Source organism: Lygodium microphyllum, chromosome 18 (genome assembly GCF_053477565.2).
Source record: "Lygodium microphyllum isolate KBCC chromosome 18, Lygodium_microphyllum_v1.1.10, whole genome shotgun sequence".
Lineage (NCBI taxonomy): Eukaryota > Viridiplantae > Streptophyta > Polypodiopsida > Schizaeales > Lygodiaceae > Lygodium > Lygodium microphyllum.
The window spans coordinates 112,112,657-112,128,877 of record NC_141152.1 but is presented as its reverse complement, the minus strand read 5'-3'; the positions used below and the strand labels follow the sequence as shown (position 1 = coordinate 112,128,877).

At 39.9% G+C, this 16,221-nt stretch overlaps 1 protein-coding gene across 3 annotated transcripts in view; it reads right to left on the bottom strand.

Annotated features, from left to right (window-relative positions):
- Positions 1-16,221, bottom strand: part of LOC148021265 (ribonucleoside-diphosphate reductase subunit beta) — a 137,419-nt gene that overhangs the window by 79,864 nt on the left and 41,334 nt on the right. For all 3 annotated transcript variants that reach the window (XR_015694698.1, XM_087699124.1, XM_087699125.1), the window contains exons 4-9: positions 16,061-16,128; positions 15,819-15,891; positions 15,633-15,711; positions 15,090-15,430; positions 14,372-14,623; positions 6,951-7,084 (exon numbers count right to left, since the gene is read on the bottom strand). Coding sequence is in view for 2 of the 3 variants with exons in the window: in XM_087699124.1 (XP_087555250.1) it covers positions 6,951-7,084; positions 14,372-14,623; positions 15,090-15,430; positions 15,633-15,711; positions 15,819-15,891; positions 16,061-16,128 (947 nt within the window). In the remaining variant the exon portion in view is untranslated. The remainder of the gene's footprint in view (positions 1-6,950; positions 7,085-14,371; positions 14,624-15,089; positions 15,431-15,632; positions 15,712-15,818; positions 15,892-16,060; positions 16,129-16,221) is intronic.

Sequence of the window (16,221 nt, the reverse complement as noted above, 5' to 3'; positions counted from 1 at the left end):
ATGTTGATGCCACCATTGTGGATGACACTAAGTTATGGCATGCACGATTCGATCATCTTAATTATGGAAATTTGCTACATCTAAGAAGCAAAAATATGGTTCTCAATCACCCTCCGGTGAAAGCACCTACTCACAATGTATGTGAAAGTAGTGTACTTGGTAAAATGCCTCGTGCTTCATTTCCCAAGGGTGGTACTATGCATGCTGATCAGAAATTACAGCTTGTGCATAGTGATGATTGTGGGCCCATGCGTGTCAAATCCATCAAAGGGTACTTGTACTTTGTTACATTCACTAATGACATGACTCGTCATTGTTGGGCATATGCTTTGAAACACAAATCTCAAGTGTTTGCATGCTTTAAAACATTCTTGGCCTTGGCTGAAAATGGCAATGGATGCAAGTTGATTACACTCCCTACCGATCAAGGGGGGGAATATATGTCACGAGAGTTCAGCTCCTTGGTTGAAAGGGGTATTTATCCATCAATGTAATACACCTTACACACCTCAACAAAACAATGTGGCTAAAAGAAAAGATCGTATTTTGATGGAAATGGCACGTTGTATACTATCACACAATAGACTGCCCCCAAAGTTTTGGCTCGATGCTATCATGTGTGCATTGTATGTGTTGAATCATAGCCCAACTAAAGCATTAGCTGATTGTATGCCTTTTGAGGCTTGGAATGGCCAAAAACCAATGGTATCACATAGTCTTTGGCTATTTGGCATATGTTGTAGCGCTACAACCACAAAGACATAAATTAGAAGACAAGGTTATCGAATGCATCTTTATTGGTTATAGTGCACAAAGTAAAAGATACCGCTTGTACCAACCGTCCACCAACAAGGTTTTTGTTAGTAGAGATGTGGTATTCTCTAAACATGTTGGTCAGTCCATCATGGACTGCAAACATCAGCCCAATGTGGGGCCTATGGACATGTTTGACAGCTTGTTCCCTTTATTTCAATAAGGTGGACCCGATTTTGGTCAATTTCATCATTCAATTGAGGGGTTACAATAACAACCTCAGCAGCAAGCGCATGCTGAATGGCAGCCTGATTTTCAGCCCATTGATCAAGGCATTGCTGATTATGAAGCAGCTTATAAGAGGGCTACTGTTCGGGAAGCTAAAACAGTCCCTAGATGGCTATTAAATACATTATGGGACAGCAAACAGCCCATTCCTCTTCCCGGTAGAACTAGAGCAGCCACTCGTCATGCACAGGGTAACTTGGCTCCGCAATCACATGTAGCTACTACATGCAATGAAGAACCTGTTTTTTTACATGATGCTTTACAAAATGAACATTGGATGGCAGCTATGCAATCGGTGTTAAACAATCGTGATAAAAATTGCACATGGGAGTTACGTGACTTGCATGTTGGCAAGCGTGTTGTAGGCACTAAGTGGGTTTACAAATCAAAACACAAATCTAATTGTAGTATTGATCACTACAAAGCATGTCTTGTTGCCAAAGGGTGTGCCCAACAACATGGGATTGACTATGACAAGACATTAGCACCCACTTCACATATGACCATCATTAACCATGTCATTGCTTTGGTTGCTCATTATGATCGGCATACACATCAATTGGATGTGCTTTTTTGAATGGTGATCTTCACGAGAAGGTTTATGTCACTCAACCTCCTAGCTTTGTTCAAAAAGGGTCAAAAAGCAAAGTGTGCCATTTGCATAAGGCCCTCTATGGTTTAAAGCAAGCACCTAGGATATGGTATGAGAAGATACATGCATACTTGATTGCTCTTAGCTTCAGTAATTCACACATTGAGAGCACACTATGTCCGCAAGAATGGGGATGGCCTCTTGATTGTCATTCTTTATATGGATAACATGTTGACTAGACCTCATGAGACACATATTTCAGATTTAAAAGCTAAATAGCAACATGCTTTTGATGTGACAAATCTTGACCACTTACACTACTATCTTGGCATATAGTTTACTGCAATTGAGGGGGGCATTATTTTGCAGTTCTTTAAGTACATTGGACAGCTCCTTGAGAGTTTTCAAATGCTAGACTGCAAGCCTATCTCTACTCCCATTAAGACACGCCACAGCTTTACACTTGACAATGCAAGAGAGCCTTTTGATGCTTCTCTTTACCAATAGGATGTTGGCTATTTATTGTATTTGTGCAATACACGGCCGGATATTCAATTTCAGGTCTCTCAGTTGGCATGCTTTATGCACAGCCCTAGTACTACACATTGGCAAGCAGTTAAACATGTCTTTCATTATCTCAAAGCCACTCAAACATTAGGCCTTTTTTATCCTAATCGCACTACTCTTTCCTTACATGCATTTATAAACAATGATTGGGCTGGTTGTTTTGACACAAGGGTGAGAAAGCATACTAGACCTCATCCTAATGCTCTTCAATAGTCAAAATTCGAGGGGGCCTAAGAAATTTGCTAAGAATGCATCGGGAGAGAGCACACTAGACCTCATCCTAATGCTCTTCAGTAGTTACATTTCGAGGGGGCCTAAAAGATTTCCTAAGAATGCATGGCTTTGCATGTAGCCCTTTGGTTAATTGTTACATTGAGAGGGGTAGTGGAGAGGAAAGGATGATTACATTTTGAGAACCTACTATCACTCATATCTTCCAAAAGGCTCATGCAAAAAGTTAGCAAGAGAGCAGCCCTTAACATCAGGCAAGTCATTGCATAGCTATCTATCCCTAGATTGATATCAAAATAGAGGGGTGGCAAGCGCTCTTCTTGGGCTACTGGTTTTTGTTTTAGTAGGATTCACAAGAGGCGGAGGTATTACAAGTGGTGGGCATGCTGTGAACTCGTTCAAGAAGTGAGTGATGGAGGGTCAGAGATCTTCTACCCCAAAGGTCTGGCATTCTTTAGGAGTGGCGACATTCACATTGTAGATTAAAAGAAAGTTGTACCTGCCATGCTTCCCCTAGTCAAAATTCAAACCGTGGCACCTCAGATAAGCCATGTAGATGGGATCATCCCTTTTATATAGTAGCATGTTACAAAAAGCCATTCATGCCTCAAAATTGGTGTCCCTGATCTTTTAGCACCATTTAGATTGGGCTTCATAGCTCTCTCGTCTAGCCATTGCTTCCTTAGCCTCTTTGCAACCTGGATGGATCCTTCAACCACTTGTGGGGGTAGCAGTCGATTCGAGGTAGAAGGGGAGAAGAATTCAAATTCAAATGGCCTACACCCATTCTCCCAATGATTCAATTACAGTGCCCAATTGATAGGCAGTTGTTCCTCTATTTGCAGCATTTGTACATCGAGTGTTTCTTGTGGTCTGGCATTAAACTTTCTCTTCGCAAATTCAACCAACTCCCTACGTTTCCTTTTGGACTCAATCATTCTTTCTACAGTAGCAATAGCAAAATCTTCTTTTTCTTGGCCTTCTGCTTTTGTTGATGGAGATGGAGGGTGGGATTTGTTCACTGGGCTCTACCTTGATGTCATCAACTAACAAGTTACTCAAAATTGGACCCTTCGTTCGTTGGTGATTCTTCTTGGGCCTCTGTGGTTGGCTCCTCTCGGTGCTCCTATTCTCCAATTCTGAGCTATACTCTAACTCCTCTGTCGAGAGCCTCGCTTGCATTAAAAGTTACCTTTGTTGCATCAAGCTTGGGCTAGTTCTAGATCTAGGGGTGTGCTCTTGGAGCTCATACTTTATGGCTCTCCTTGAGATCTTCAGCTTCCTTTTTAGCCCTTCCATGGAGGCATCATGTCTGATGACCTGAGTTACGTGAAGCACTGTGTTTAGGAAGGTGTATTGCTGGACTTCTAGCCTTGCCTTCACTCCTTCGACCCTCGCCTTCACCATGATTCTCCCACTTTCTTCTAAGGCAAGGCCACTAGTGGCAATTGTTTCATGCTTAGTAATTCAAGCATCTCTTGGCAAAGTAAGAAGCAATCTATAGTGGCCACATCTAGCTGTGAAGCTGAATACAAGGCAGCATTTACAGCTACATTGGAATGTGTATGGTTTGGACGCCTTTTGGTCGATCATACTATGGGACAACAGTCAATCTATAGAGGCCACATCTAGCTGTGAAGCTGAATACAGGGCAGCATTTACAGCTACATTGGAATGTGTGTGGTTTAGACGCCTTTTGGTCGATCATACTATGGGACAACAGTCACCCACTCCTGTCTACACTGATAGTCAAAGTGCCATGGCAATTGCGAGAAATCCAATTTTTCATGCTCACACTAAGCACATTGAGATGCATTATCATTATGTCAAAAAAAGGCTCCATGCAAGGGAGATTGACTCGGTTTATGTCCCTACACATGACAACTTGGCATATGTGTTTATGAAAGCTCTCTCTAGAGTTCGAACCCTTTCGCAAGGCACTCGGCTTGATACCATTTGGGGATTGATCTACCTATTCCTTGTATACGTTCACATCATTCACTCAAGGGCAGTTTGTTACACTTATTGCATTCCTCCTATGTTCTAGTGTGAATGCTCCCTTATCTCATGGGCACTTTTTACCTTCTAGCATCAAGCAACTCTACCCTGATGCTTTAGCTTATCCATGTTGGATAGACCCATGAGAGATATGTTGGGATGATATTGATCCTTATATAGTTTTCACATTGTCCCAATAGTTTGTGCTACATACAAAGAAATCAAGCCACAAATCCACTGTTTGTGGGATTGCCCCAAGACCCATGAGGCTTTTCTTGGTGTACGGAACTACGACATCCTTTTCCATTTAGAGGAACATAGCTCTACCATTATAGATCTTCCAATTCACCTATCACATAGCCATTGTATTATGCAATCTCTTCTTACCTTATGATGCACCACTCTACTTATATATACATCTTGTAATGTTGTCTTCTTACCTTAAATCTATTTTGGATTGTGTCGAGTTGGGGTTTTGGTTCTTGAGTTAAACACTTCCAAAATGCTCAATAACTTCTAGGCACCTTAACTTTTCAATAAACCTTCCTTAGAGTTAGAAGATGTATGACACACAAAAGGACATCCTTCATGTGCACAATCCCTGTCAGGCGACGACCTTGACAGGAGATTCTGAAGAAGACGATGAAGACCCGAGGAAAGCAATCCCATACCAAATGAGCATGAGTGATCGTTTCACCTCCCAGCCTTGCCTAGTTCTTTGCTAGCCACCTTCATCGTCATCCGATTGCCAGCCGTCAAACCTTGGTGAGTCCTACTATTCTTGGACTCTCTTTGGTTCTAGGCTCCCCTAAACCCCGTTCGGGCGCCCAAGACCCCGGACGGTCATCCTCGTGCATGTTTCCCTTAATTTACCTTATAATGTAACAATCCCCAAACATGTCATACTAAAGATTTTTGTAGGACCCTTTTTCTCCTACCAATCAACACCTCAAGCAGTTGCCAGCATATCATTGGATAAACAATTAGCTTGCTACATAGAAACAAGGAACGGCCATTTCAGCCAATACGAATGGCCTAAGGTGTTCCAAACCCTCCCACGAGGTGAAACGTCCACGGAACCTTTCTTACCGTTCCTTGCCCATTCCAGGCTTGCTAGCCAAAAATTGATGTTTTTCCTTTTTTTTTCTTGCTTGTGTCACACTCCTGCCACCTATTCATCCATCTCCATTGCCTAATGTGCACCCACTACTCTCTCTCCCTCGCTCCCCCCCCCCCCTCTGTGTGTGTGTGTGTGTGTGTGTGTGTGTGTGTGTGTGTGTGTGTGTGCACACGCGCACGCAAGGTTCACATTCAATGCATCATCAACTCTTGCAAATCACAATCAAATTTGGGGTAATTTAGGGCAATCTGGATCTAACAGGGTAATCAAGTCAAATTTGGGATATTTGGGCAATTTGGAATTTTGGAGAGGGTCATCTGGGCAACTAGAAGGGCATTCAGGGCATTTGAAAATTTGTGGTATTTTTGGGGCATTGAGAGCAATTTGGGGGCATTGGTGCGATTTTGGGACATTCAAGGCAATTTGGGCACTTTGTAGCATTGGAGGCCTATTGATGCAATTTGTGGCGATTTGGAGCAATTTGGGCCAATTTGGGACATGTAGGGTATATTTGGAGCACTTAAGATGTGTGCCATTTTCCCCCATTCCCTGACCTTAGGCGTCCCCCTCCCCACCCACCCCCCCTGGGGGCCTCTTCCAGGGGCTCCTGTTCCCCGTTCCAAGTAACTATGGCTTGCTGACCAGTGAGTGGATGCTCCCATTTTGAGTGTAGTAACAATCCCTACCAAGAGATAGTATAACAACACTAGTTCTATGAACTTGGCAGGCTTGTCTTTCTACTATAAAATCCAGCCTGCTGAATCAACTCCCTGGCCATAACTACAAACAGTGTACAGATTCTGAAAAATGCCCAGCACAAACCCATCATGTGCACAATGGGACATCCAACAAAGCAGCATCATCTAACTGCCTTGGAATGGTGATAAGTCCAATGAAACCCATGCTTGACCACACCCATTACCCTCCTTGCATGGCATGACCTGAAAAGGCTGCATGATCTCCTAGAGTTTTCTCAAGTGATGGAAGGAAAGGATGCCACATCGCTCACTATCATTATGCCACATTCAAATGGACATAGTCATCTTTGCATGGCAGTTGGTCATCTTTCATGATTACATTTGCAACATCTTTGTCTTCCGTACTAAGAGAACACATATAGAGGCTAAGAACCGATTATTTGTGCACTTCCCCATACACATTTTCACACAGTTCACTATTATTCAACATAATGCAATGTCAACATTTAACGCACATCCGTTCAGCAAATTATCCAATAAGCAAGAGAGACTACCTTAAAACAACAACTTCATTATGCAAACACTGTCTAGCTTTCTGAACAATTAAGGCATATAATTCAGAAAAGATCATTAAATGCAGTCTAAGACATATATTTCCAGGGCTATAGGTCAAAGCCCCTGATAACATAAAGCACATACTTACATCAACCATCCCTAAAGGCAGTGCAACAGCAACACTAGAAGTATAAGCACTCCAACAAGGCAGCCAGGAAGAAAATGACCTCCGCTGCAGCCAAGAAGAACAGCCTGTAAATTGTCTCTCAAGTGAACTCCATCCTGCCATGAGAAGACATGCACATACACCCTTAAATCTCTAGGTAAAACCATTTTACTTTTTCATGTTTATACATAATGAAGCCTTCAATGTGGGCAGGCTTGACAAGTCTGTAAGTCAGACAGTTTATATAAATGTATAATAATCAACCTGTTCTAAATTCCAAAATGCACACCATGCCACCTGACCATGAACTATTACGATCCTTTCACTTTCAGCTATCCAACTGACAGGACCATGCACAATCAGGTTACCCCTGAAAGGACTTGTGAGTCACCAAGTCACACCCAGAGCAAGTGCCAGTCTCACATCTATGAAAGCAACTAGGGCACTTCTGCCAAGCTTCTAAACCAGAGGAACTCCAGGTAAGAAACTGCTATAAGATATACTGCACACTGCTTTCCACGTTTGTTTTGTTACATTTGTTAATGCTGTCCATCACTTCTATTCTAGCAACCATCAATGGCATATGTTTTGCAAGCGAGCCAGATTGGCGAGAGCGTACCTAAGACATGGTCACAGTGGGATGAACTGAATGTTGAGCATCCCACCTGTTGTAAAGGACCTTATTCCTAGAAAAAAATAGTCTTCAAAGGATTATTTTTTAACTATATGTACTTTTCAAAATTTCAGTGCAAATTAACAAGAAACACTTAAAATGTATCATTTACTACACCATTTCCTCCTCGTTCCTGTTGGCTGGTGTAGCTCACAAATGATGGACAGTAGCTAAGGCAGATGGGACTCCATGGAGGGGGGGGAGGGGAGGGGGATTTGAAAAGATGTCTTTACATGCAAGAAACCAGATTTGCCTGCAAGACAAAGAAATGAGTGCATCTCACCATGTCATCTCGTCTCAAGAACAACGCCGAAACAAAAATGACTAACTATGTTGACGCTTACAATCATAAGGACTGCAAGTATAGGCTACCAGTGTGTACAAAATGAGCTGTCAATGATCCTTCGGCTGACCAGGAGGGTCCCACCTCGATCAACACGACTTTCCAAAAAGATTGTACTCACCTTGAGGCAAGAATATCTGGCTGGGGTGGTCCATGACAGCGGGTCCACGAGAGGGGGTACTTGTCTCTAATGGCCAGCCAGTCACAATGATGGCTCACATCTGTCCAACAGTAAGAATGTTGAGCACGGCGAAGGGTTTTTTTTTAAGGTGGGATTTTGGGTGTTATGTGTGTGTTTTGTGTCTATGTCTCCAAAAAGCCAAAATGGCCTACAAGACAAAGAGATATAGGCTACCATCATATGCAGAATGTTACTCAATGATTCTTCAACTAACCTATAGGATCTGTCATGAGGACATGTATTTTTGAAGCCTCACTTAACATGTGGATTCATTTTTAATCACATGATTAAGTAGATGTTGCACATGTGAGATGTAACTCAGGTTAGAGTAAATTTACAAGCCCGAGACCCAAGGAAATCACGGGATATCAAAGTCAAAAGTTACTATAAGTTATGCCGCACAAGTACTTGGTGGTATCTAGTGCCAGTTGTTGGTCTAGGTCATTCATTTGACCAAAAGTATCAGTTGGTGACACTAGAGAAGTGGCGTTTAATAGTACCTAATGCCAATCCGATGGTCAAAGATGGCACAGAGACACTTGCGAATGGAAGTTGCGGCCAGTCAGATTATTTTTCAAGGCACTGAAATAATTATTAGATTAATTTTCAGTATTTAAATACTGAAAATAAATATTTAATTATGGATAATGGTGAAAAAACCATTTGGAAAGGCTATCACTTGTCATAAATGCCCATGCAAGACTGAAAAATGTCTTTAGAGGCTAGAGGAGGCATTTTTAGTGTATTCAATCTACAAGAGAGAGAGAATTTGTTAATTGCTGTAAATAGTGCTTAATTAGATTATTTACCACCCTATCCGAGGAGGAAGGCTGGTTTCAGGATCCAACCATGATCAATATGGCTCTCGAGAAACTGTTAGTAGTCGTGATTGTCATGCCTTGTCATCTCCTGCATGGAAGCCTAAATCTGAGTCAGACGAGAACTTACAGGAGCTCTAACATGTCTGTCACTTATTTTGACAGAGAAGGTGACTCATTCTAGAGCAGCCATTTCATTGCCTTTCTGTGCATTTTCTCCTCTAGTCAAATTTTTGTGTGCATTTCCCGAGCAGTTTCTACATTTACCAATCTACCTTCACCTACTGGACATTGTCCTTATTTGTCAAGATTTTTATGAGCACATCTAACATTTTGCCCAACATTAAAGCTGGTTGGTCCATTTTTAGGGCCCAAAGTGCAAATAAGTCAAATTTAGGGGCAATTGGCTGTATATCGGCTCCCCCACTCACTTGGCAAACCATCTTCCTTCTTCCTTGGCAAATGCACACTCCAACTCCATCATCATCCTCCGACTCTAATGCTGCTGTCATCATCAACTTGATCTAGTGTCCTCACTGACACTATGGGCAGTGTGTAAGGACTAATCAATCCTCCTTTGGTATTCATCATTTATTCCTTGTTCACTGTAGATTTCTTTCTTCTTTTCTTCTAGTCTCTCTCTGTTCCTTTGTCTTTGCGTTCATGTTTCCTTTCTATTGTACACTCTCACAAAAACAATGTACCTAATCGAGATAAGAATATCTATAATAGGATGGTCCAAGACATTGAGTCCACTAAATGGAGATACTCATCTTTGATGGCGAGTGATGATGGCTCAAGTCTACCAAGTCAAGGTGTCAGGCATGGCGTTAGGGTCGCAAGTGTTGTGCCCTAGGGAGTGTGCCTACCTGCTTTACTATGACCCCCCTCGCATGCGCGCACGTGTGAAGACTTTTTTATTTGGTATCGGGCAACTATGGTCATGTGAGGTCGTGTGCAAGGATTGCTATTATGGCAGATTACTTCCATGGTTTCAGCTAGCTTAATACTCAGAGAGGTATCTACTCCATGTATGGATATTATTTACGACTTCGCTCCACCTCCTATTGTGCCCACTTCATCATCGCCTTTTCTTCCTTTAGCATGATGTTTTCATAGTCTTTTGGCTTCATGAGTATTTGCTGCCAGCTTTGATGATGCTTGGCTAACTAGAAGCCTTGATGTAAATACTTCTAAACATTAATTCAAACATCTTCACCCAAAAAAAAAAAAAAACTTGCAAGTACCAAAAATATTTTATTAGTCATTAATGTCATTAGTGACATTACGAACTAGGCATTAATTAATGTGAGTTCAAGGGCTAATAAATACTTAGGATAGCTTGGATGACGAATTGACCTAGCCAATTTAATTGTTGGTTGTCAAATTTTTTTCTATGCAATAATTAATAATTAAATTAATTCTCAAATAATACTCTAAATATTAATTGGATTGAAAAATGTATTTAGAAGGCTACCATTTGGCAAAACTTGCCTGTGCAAGTGAGGGAAAGGCTACTAGAGGCTAGTGGAGCTTGATTTTAGAATTGGAAGAGTTGAAGGGAGAAGGAGAGGACCAAGCTATTCCAAATGCCTATTGTGATGGCTATTTCAGCCATTGGAGGGTGTCAAGAAGCTCCCCCCCAATTGATTAAGAGGCCATTGGAGGCAGGTGACAGCCGCTACAAGCTATCTACAAGCAAGTGACAGCAATTTTGAGGTCCATAAGGATAGGTGATTGCATGTGGGACTCTTGTTGACGGTGGGCTGCAATCATAGCAGCCCAAAAACGTCAAAAACGTTTAGAAACGAAACGTCAAAAACAAGTTTCGTAAGTTTCTTTCAAGAGGGGGTAAAATAAGAAACGCGGGTTTTTGTATATAGGGATTTTTAATAGTTTTGAATGGGAAAAGAGATTCTAAACCTCTATGGAAATCTCTCTCAAACAAAGAATGGCTAATTGAGCTTGAGTGATAATAGAGTCAATTGAGAATAATGCATTATACGTTACATATCCATGATCCATTATTGACTTGTCACTTATGTCAAAGTTAGTCTTCGGACAAGCTATACTATGGTTTAGAACTCAAACATTATGATTCATACATATCATACAAAGAAATTTGAAATTAACATGTAAATAGCCTATCTACAATATGGACTAAGTCAAGTTGTAACATCATGATTCCCATTTCAAAACAAACTGACAAAATATCAAAATCCAAAATGAATCGTAATATATCATAAATAGCTCATAAATGAGACTAAAGTTGTATAATATTCAAATCTCAAGACAAGAATAGATACTAATTAACAAAGTCCAATAACTAAACAAAATCACAAAAAAATGAGTCTCTCATCCAAAATCTTTAGCCCTCACACGAGTCATTACACATCATCATCATCATGTTTAACATTGCCCAATAGTTTTTGTCAAAAAAACCATATTTTGGATTCCAACTCACCAAAAAAATAAAAATAAATAAAAACATTTAACGTTTTTTACTCTCAAAAACGTTTCGTAAGTTTCAAATTCAAAGAAATGTGTTTCTTAACTGATATGGCTGCAATGAATCCGCCCTTCACAGCAAAGCATTAAATTGCAGCTAATTCTAGCAATGAAACTCTAAAATTTCTCTCTCCAACTTTGTCTCTATTCTCTCAGTCCATTCACCGCTTCCCTCGAGATCTCAAACAAATTCAGTCCCACAAGGGTGCAATTGAAGAATTTTTGCTACTAAACCCTATCTTTTGGCAGAAACTAGGATTTACCAACTAGATGTACACTCAAAATTCAAGGCCTAGTGGTTGAAATTCAGCTGCTGAAATTTATGGATTTTAGAGAATTTCAAGAGACCAGCCAGTAACATTAAGTTTGGAGCAGAATTTGTCTTCCAAGGAGCAAGTTGAAGGCCCATCCCCAAGCAAAACAAGAGGCAAATTGATTTGAATATTCACCGGTTGCTATGGATAGCACCATGAATTGAAGATTGAAGGAGATCACACTTGATCTTAACATATTTGAACCTTTAGCAATACAAGTTAAATAAATACCACAAGGGATGCCAATTTTCGAGGCCAACAAGGTGTCCATTGTCCAAGATTAAGTGGTAACATTTGCATTCCAGTTTATTTGAATTTTATTGCTTGTTGTAATTAGTGTTTAATCAAGTTATTTACCACCCTATCCAAGTGGCAAGAAAGAAGGTTGGTTTCAACCTATCATTTTCCACATCCAACGTTGCCACCTATGGAAAACTACCATATCTTACTATGTGTAACTATATCTTAACATTCTCTACAACCGAATATACTTTATTGGCAGAAAATTCACTATTTCACTACCACACGCCACTCACTTTGCTTGACACACCAAACAACCCAAATATATGTTGGATGGAGTACAATATGAGAGTAGAAAGTGCAAGTATGGGGGGATGATGTTTATATAAACTGCTCAATATTAACCAATCATAGAAACAGGTAATCCGGCAAACTAGACTCACCACCATGTGATCTGTTCAACCACTCACCATCAGCCACTTATATTAAATAATCATAATACCAAAACTATTAAAGAAATATTCCCTATATCATTAGGATAGATATCCACAACCAACATCATAGTTGCCAGGGGTTTCAAAAACAGGAGGTATGAAAGGGGTTTCCAAGGTTTCATACGAGTTTTCTAAAATGTAAAAAAACGGATTTATTCAAGATAAATTATATTTCAGATTTTTATACATGTAAATACACTTTAAGTCCCATGACCACAACAAAATATATATTGCACATGATTTGGCATTGTATACAAAATCTAAGTGAACAATCAGTAGTCCAACAATTTGCATACACCGCATACCACATTTCACAATTCATCATGTAGATGTCAGAAATGTAAAAGAAGCATAATACCATAGATTGAAAACTACTATTCAGCCACTCACCATCAACCACTTATATTAAATAATCATAATACTAGAACTATTGAAGCAATATTCCCTATATCATAAGGATAGGTATCCACAACCAACGTCATAGTTGCCAGGGGTTTTAAACATGAGAGGTACAAAACGGGTTTCCAAGGTTTCATACAAGTTTCCTAAAATGTAAAAACAGATTTATTCAAGATAAATTATATTTCATATTTTTATACATGTAAATGTACTTTAAGTCCCATGGGCCACAACAAAATATATATTGCACATGATTCGGCATTGTATACAAAATCTAAGTGAACAATCAGTAGTCCAACAATTTGCATACATAGCATACCACATTTCACAATTCATCATGTAGATGCCATAAATATAAAAGAAGCATAATACGATAGATTGAAAACTGCTTAATCATATAAGCTACAATCAATCAATAACAATCAATGCCTCTATAGGACTTCAAAATGAATCCATGGAACATGTGACATGTCACATGAATCATAAAAGTTGCTATTAAACATGTTCAAACTTCAAATCCATTTCTCTATAGGCCAGCTTTGACTAGGCAAAAAAGGACAATTCGATCGATCCCATGTGCAAAACTAGGCCAATTCTAATCTTCAAGGACCAAAATTCAGCCATTTCCTACGTTTGAGAAACACATGGAAATTCCTAGCACTTCCTACGTGTAGGAAACGTGTTTCCTGGAAACTATGATCAGCATGTTAATGGTCAAGTCCACATAGGCCATCTCATAATTATCAAGCTAACCCAGTTTCACCTAGGTTTTAAAATTTGCTCTTTAATTCCTCAAGTTTTGACCTTCTTTTCACACAAACGAGAAATATATTAATGAATATCTAAGGAATAAGCATCGCCATGTAGAATACAAATACAAAATGGCCCTGTAGAGGAGTCCCATGATGTTACAAACCAAAAGAAGTATAATACATGGGATGGATGAACAGCCACTTGGATAGTTAGTAATGTCAAGCCATGTGTGATGGAAGAAGATACATTTACAAGTATCTCTCCTGCTCATAGGCTCAGAGTCACCCTATAGCCTCTCCCATCTCCCATGAAGAGAGTGAGTAATCCCTGTCAAATCCTAGAGAGTATGTGATGAATCTATGGCATGACTATATCCTACAATCCAAATGTACTAAGCCATAATACTGCAATACCCCTCAATCCACTCTAACTGCAGTAGCCCAACGCACGGTTCCTGCTCAAAAGGTGGCCAATACTCAGAATGCCCAAATACCAAAAAATAAGTGAGCTTTGCAACAAATTTCAGCTTTCAAGGTTGCTTTAAAGTGAGTGCATTGAAGACAGTGCAGTATAAGATTATAGTTTAGGTTATGGATAACAATATAAAAGCAAACTACCAGAGCTTTCGTTTAACTCATGGGATAGCCGCCACTACAACAATGAAGGGATTACACATTTACCTTCAAAAAAGGACTTCCATCTTCCTTTTCCAAGCACCAGGAATGGAGAGGTTGGAGACCCCGCATTAGCACCTATCTCACGTTCTTGAAGACACCTTACAGGGCTGCATGCAAACTTGGGTTGTCTGATTTCACCTCCTGACGTTTTCGAAGTGGCCTGCTCCAACAAACTTGGATCTTTTGATGTAGAAGCCAAAGGTGGACCTTTTTCTGAGTGACTATCAAATCCAGACCTTGAACCATTTGAGCTGCCTACCATTCCAAATAAAAGTTAGCAACAACTCACTCTCCCCAGGAATTAAAATTGCAATCCCACAGAGCCAGAAAGTAAACATCTAGATAAAGCAATGTAACTGTGTACACCGAGGCTGAACATCAGTAAATGCTTCAACAAAACTCCACATACAAAAGCCACATATGGTCTAGAGACTGGCATTATAGACCTCCCAATAGGCTTGTCACATGGCCCTTGTATTAGACTCTCTCTTAGTATTAAAGGTCCTGTGCTACACCTTTGCATTGGTTTTTATTTTTGGGGAAAGGCAGCAAAAATTTAGAGAAAAGGATGTAAGTGCATCAACATACACTGAGTTTTCAAGTGACCCTCAAGGATTTCTTGATCATAGAATTGAAATAGTTTGCTTGGATTACTGATAAATACAAGAAACAGACATCCACCTTCAGTGGTAACAAGGGTTTAGAGAATATGAAGAATGACCTGTCAAAACCTCACTATACGACCAAGATAAAATGGCATTATCAAGCTTCTCCTTTCCTTTCCTTCTCCTCTTTGCAGATCTCATATCTAAAGATGACCTGGCACGAGTGAAATCTCTAAATCTTCTTCTCAATCTTCCCTCTACATCTTCACTTTGACCATCAAACCCGATGTATGGTACACCAGCTGAATTACCAGCCAAAACAGAACCGTCTGTCAAGGGAGCTGTAGAAGTACTTGGCTGATCAGAATTTTGTGTATGTTCATTCATGGAGGCCATATGTAACTGATCCCTGGCTTGAAGAATTTGATCCAGAAGCTGTGCTTGTAATTCAGATAAGCTGCAGAAAGCATGAAACAATGGCACCATGCTTGAACTTCACTCATAATCAAATTATTTACCAAAAAACCTCAGTAAATGTGACATTAAATGGCAAGACACAAACCACATGACTATTGCAGTAAATTATTCGACAATGTAAACCATGACATTCTCAAAATATTATGAGACAAAGACATAAAACACAGCAGTCAAGACATTACATTTCATATTTTCTCCTCGCCTCTTCCTTGAGTGTAGAGGTAGCTCCTCTATGCTCCTGGAATACCTTGACATTGCCACCTGTATGCCATTCCATCTATTAGAAGAATGACAAGCTAGCTAAGAAATGAGCATATGAAATGAGTCAACTACGAAATGAGAATGTGAAAAGCTAAACAATTGCATACCATCCTGATTGAAAACCATAGGTGCCTGCAGAACAGTTTGTCTAGAATCTATGAGATTTGAGTCTATGTTAACCTGCAAAACCAAGTGAAATACATTAGTTACAATAAAAACACAAACAAATCGACCACCCTCCCTTTGTTATTATGATGGTGCACATGTCTACAAATTGTCTGTGTCACTGGAAATTCTAACAAATAAATTATTAATGAATCCACAACAAAACTAAAAAAACTGTTCGTACATCTGAAGCTTTCACAACAACACTGGAAAACTCTTGGTCAGCTGGATCATGAACATTCTTGCTGGCACCTGCTTTATGCATTAGTAAAGTTAGCTACAAAACAAATGAGATCCAAAAGAAATCCACTAATCCTAAGATAGATTTATGTACACACCATTTTT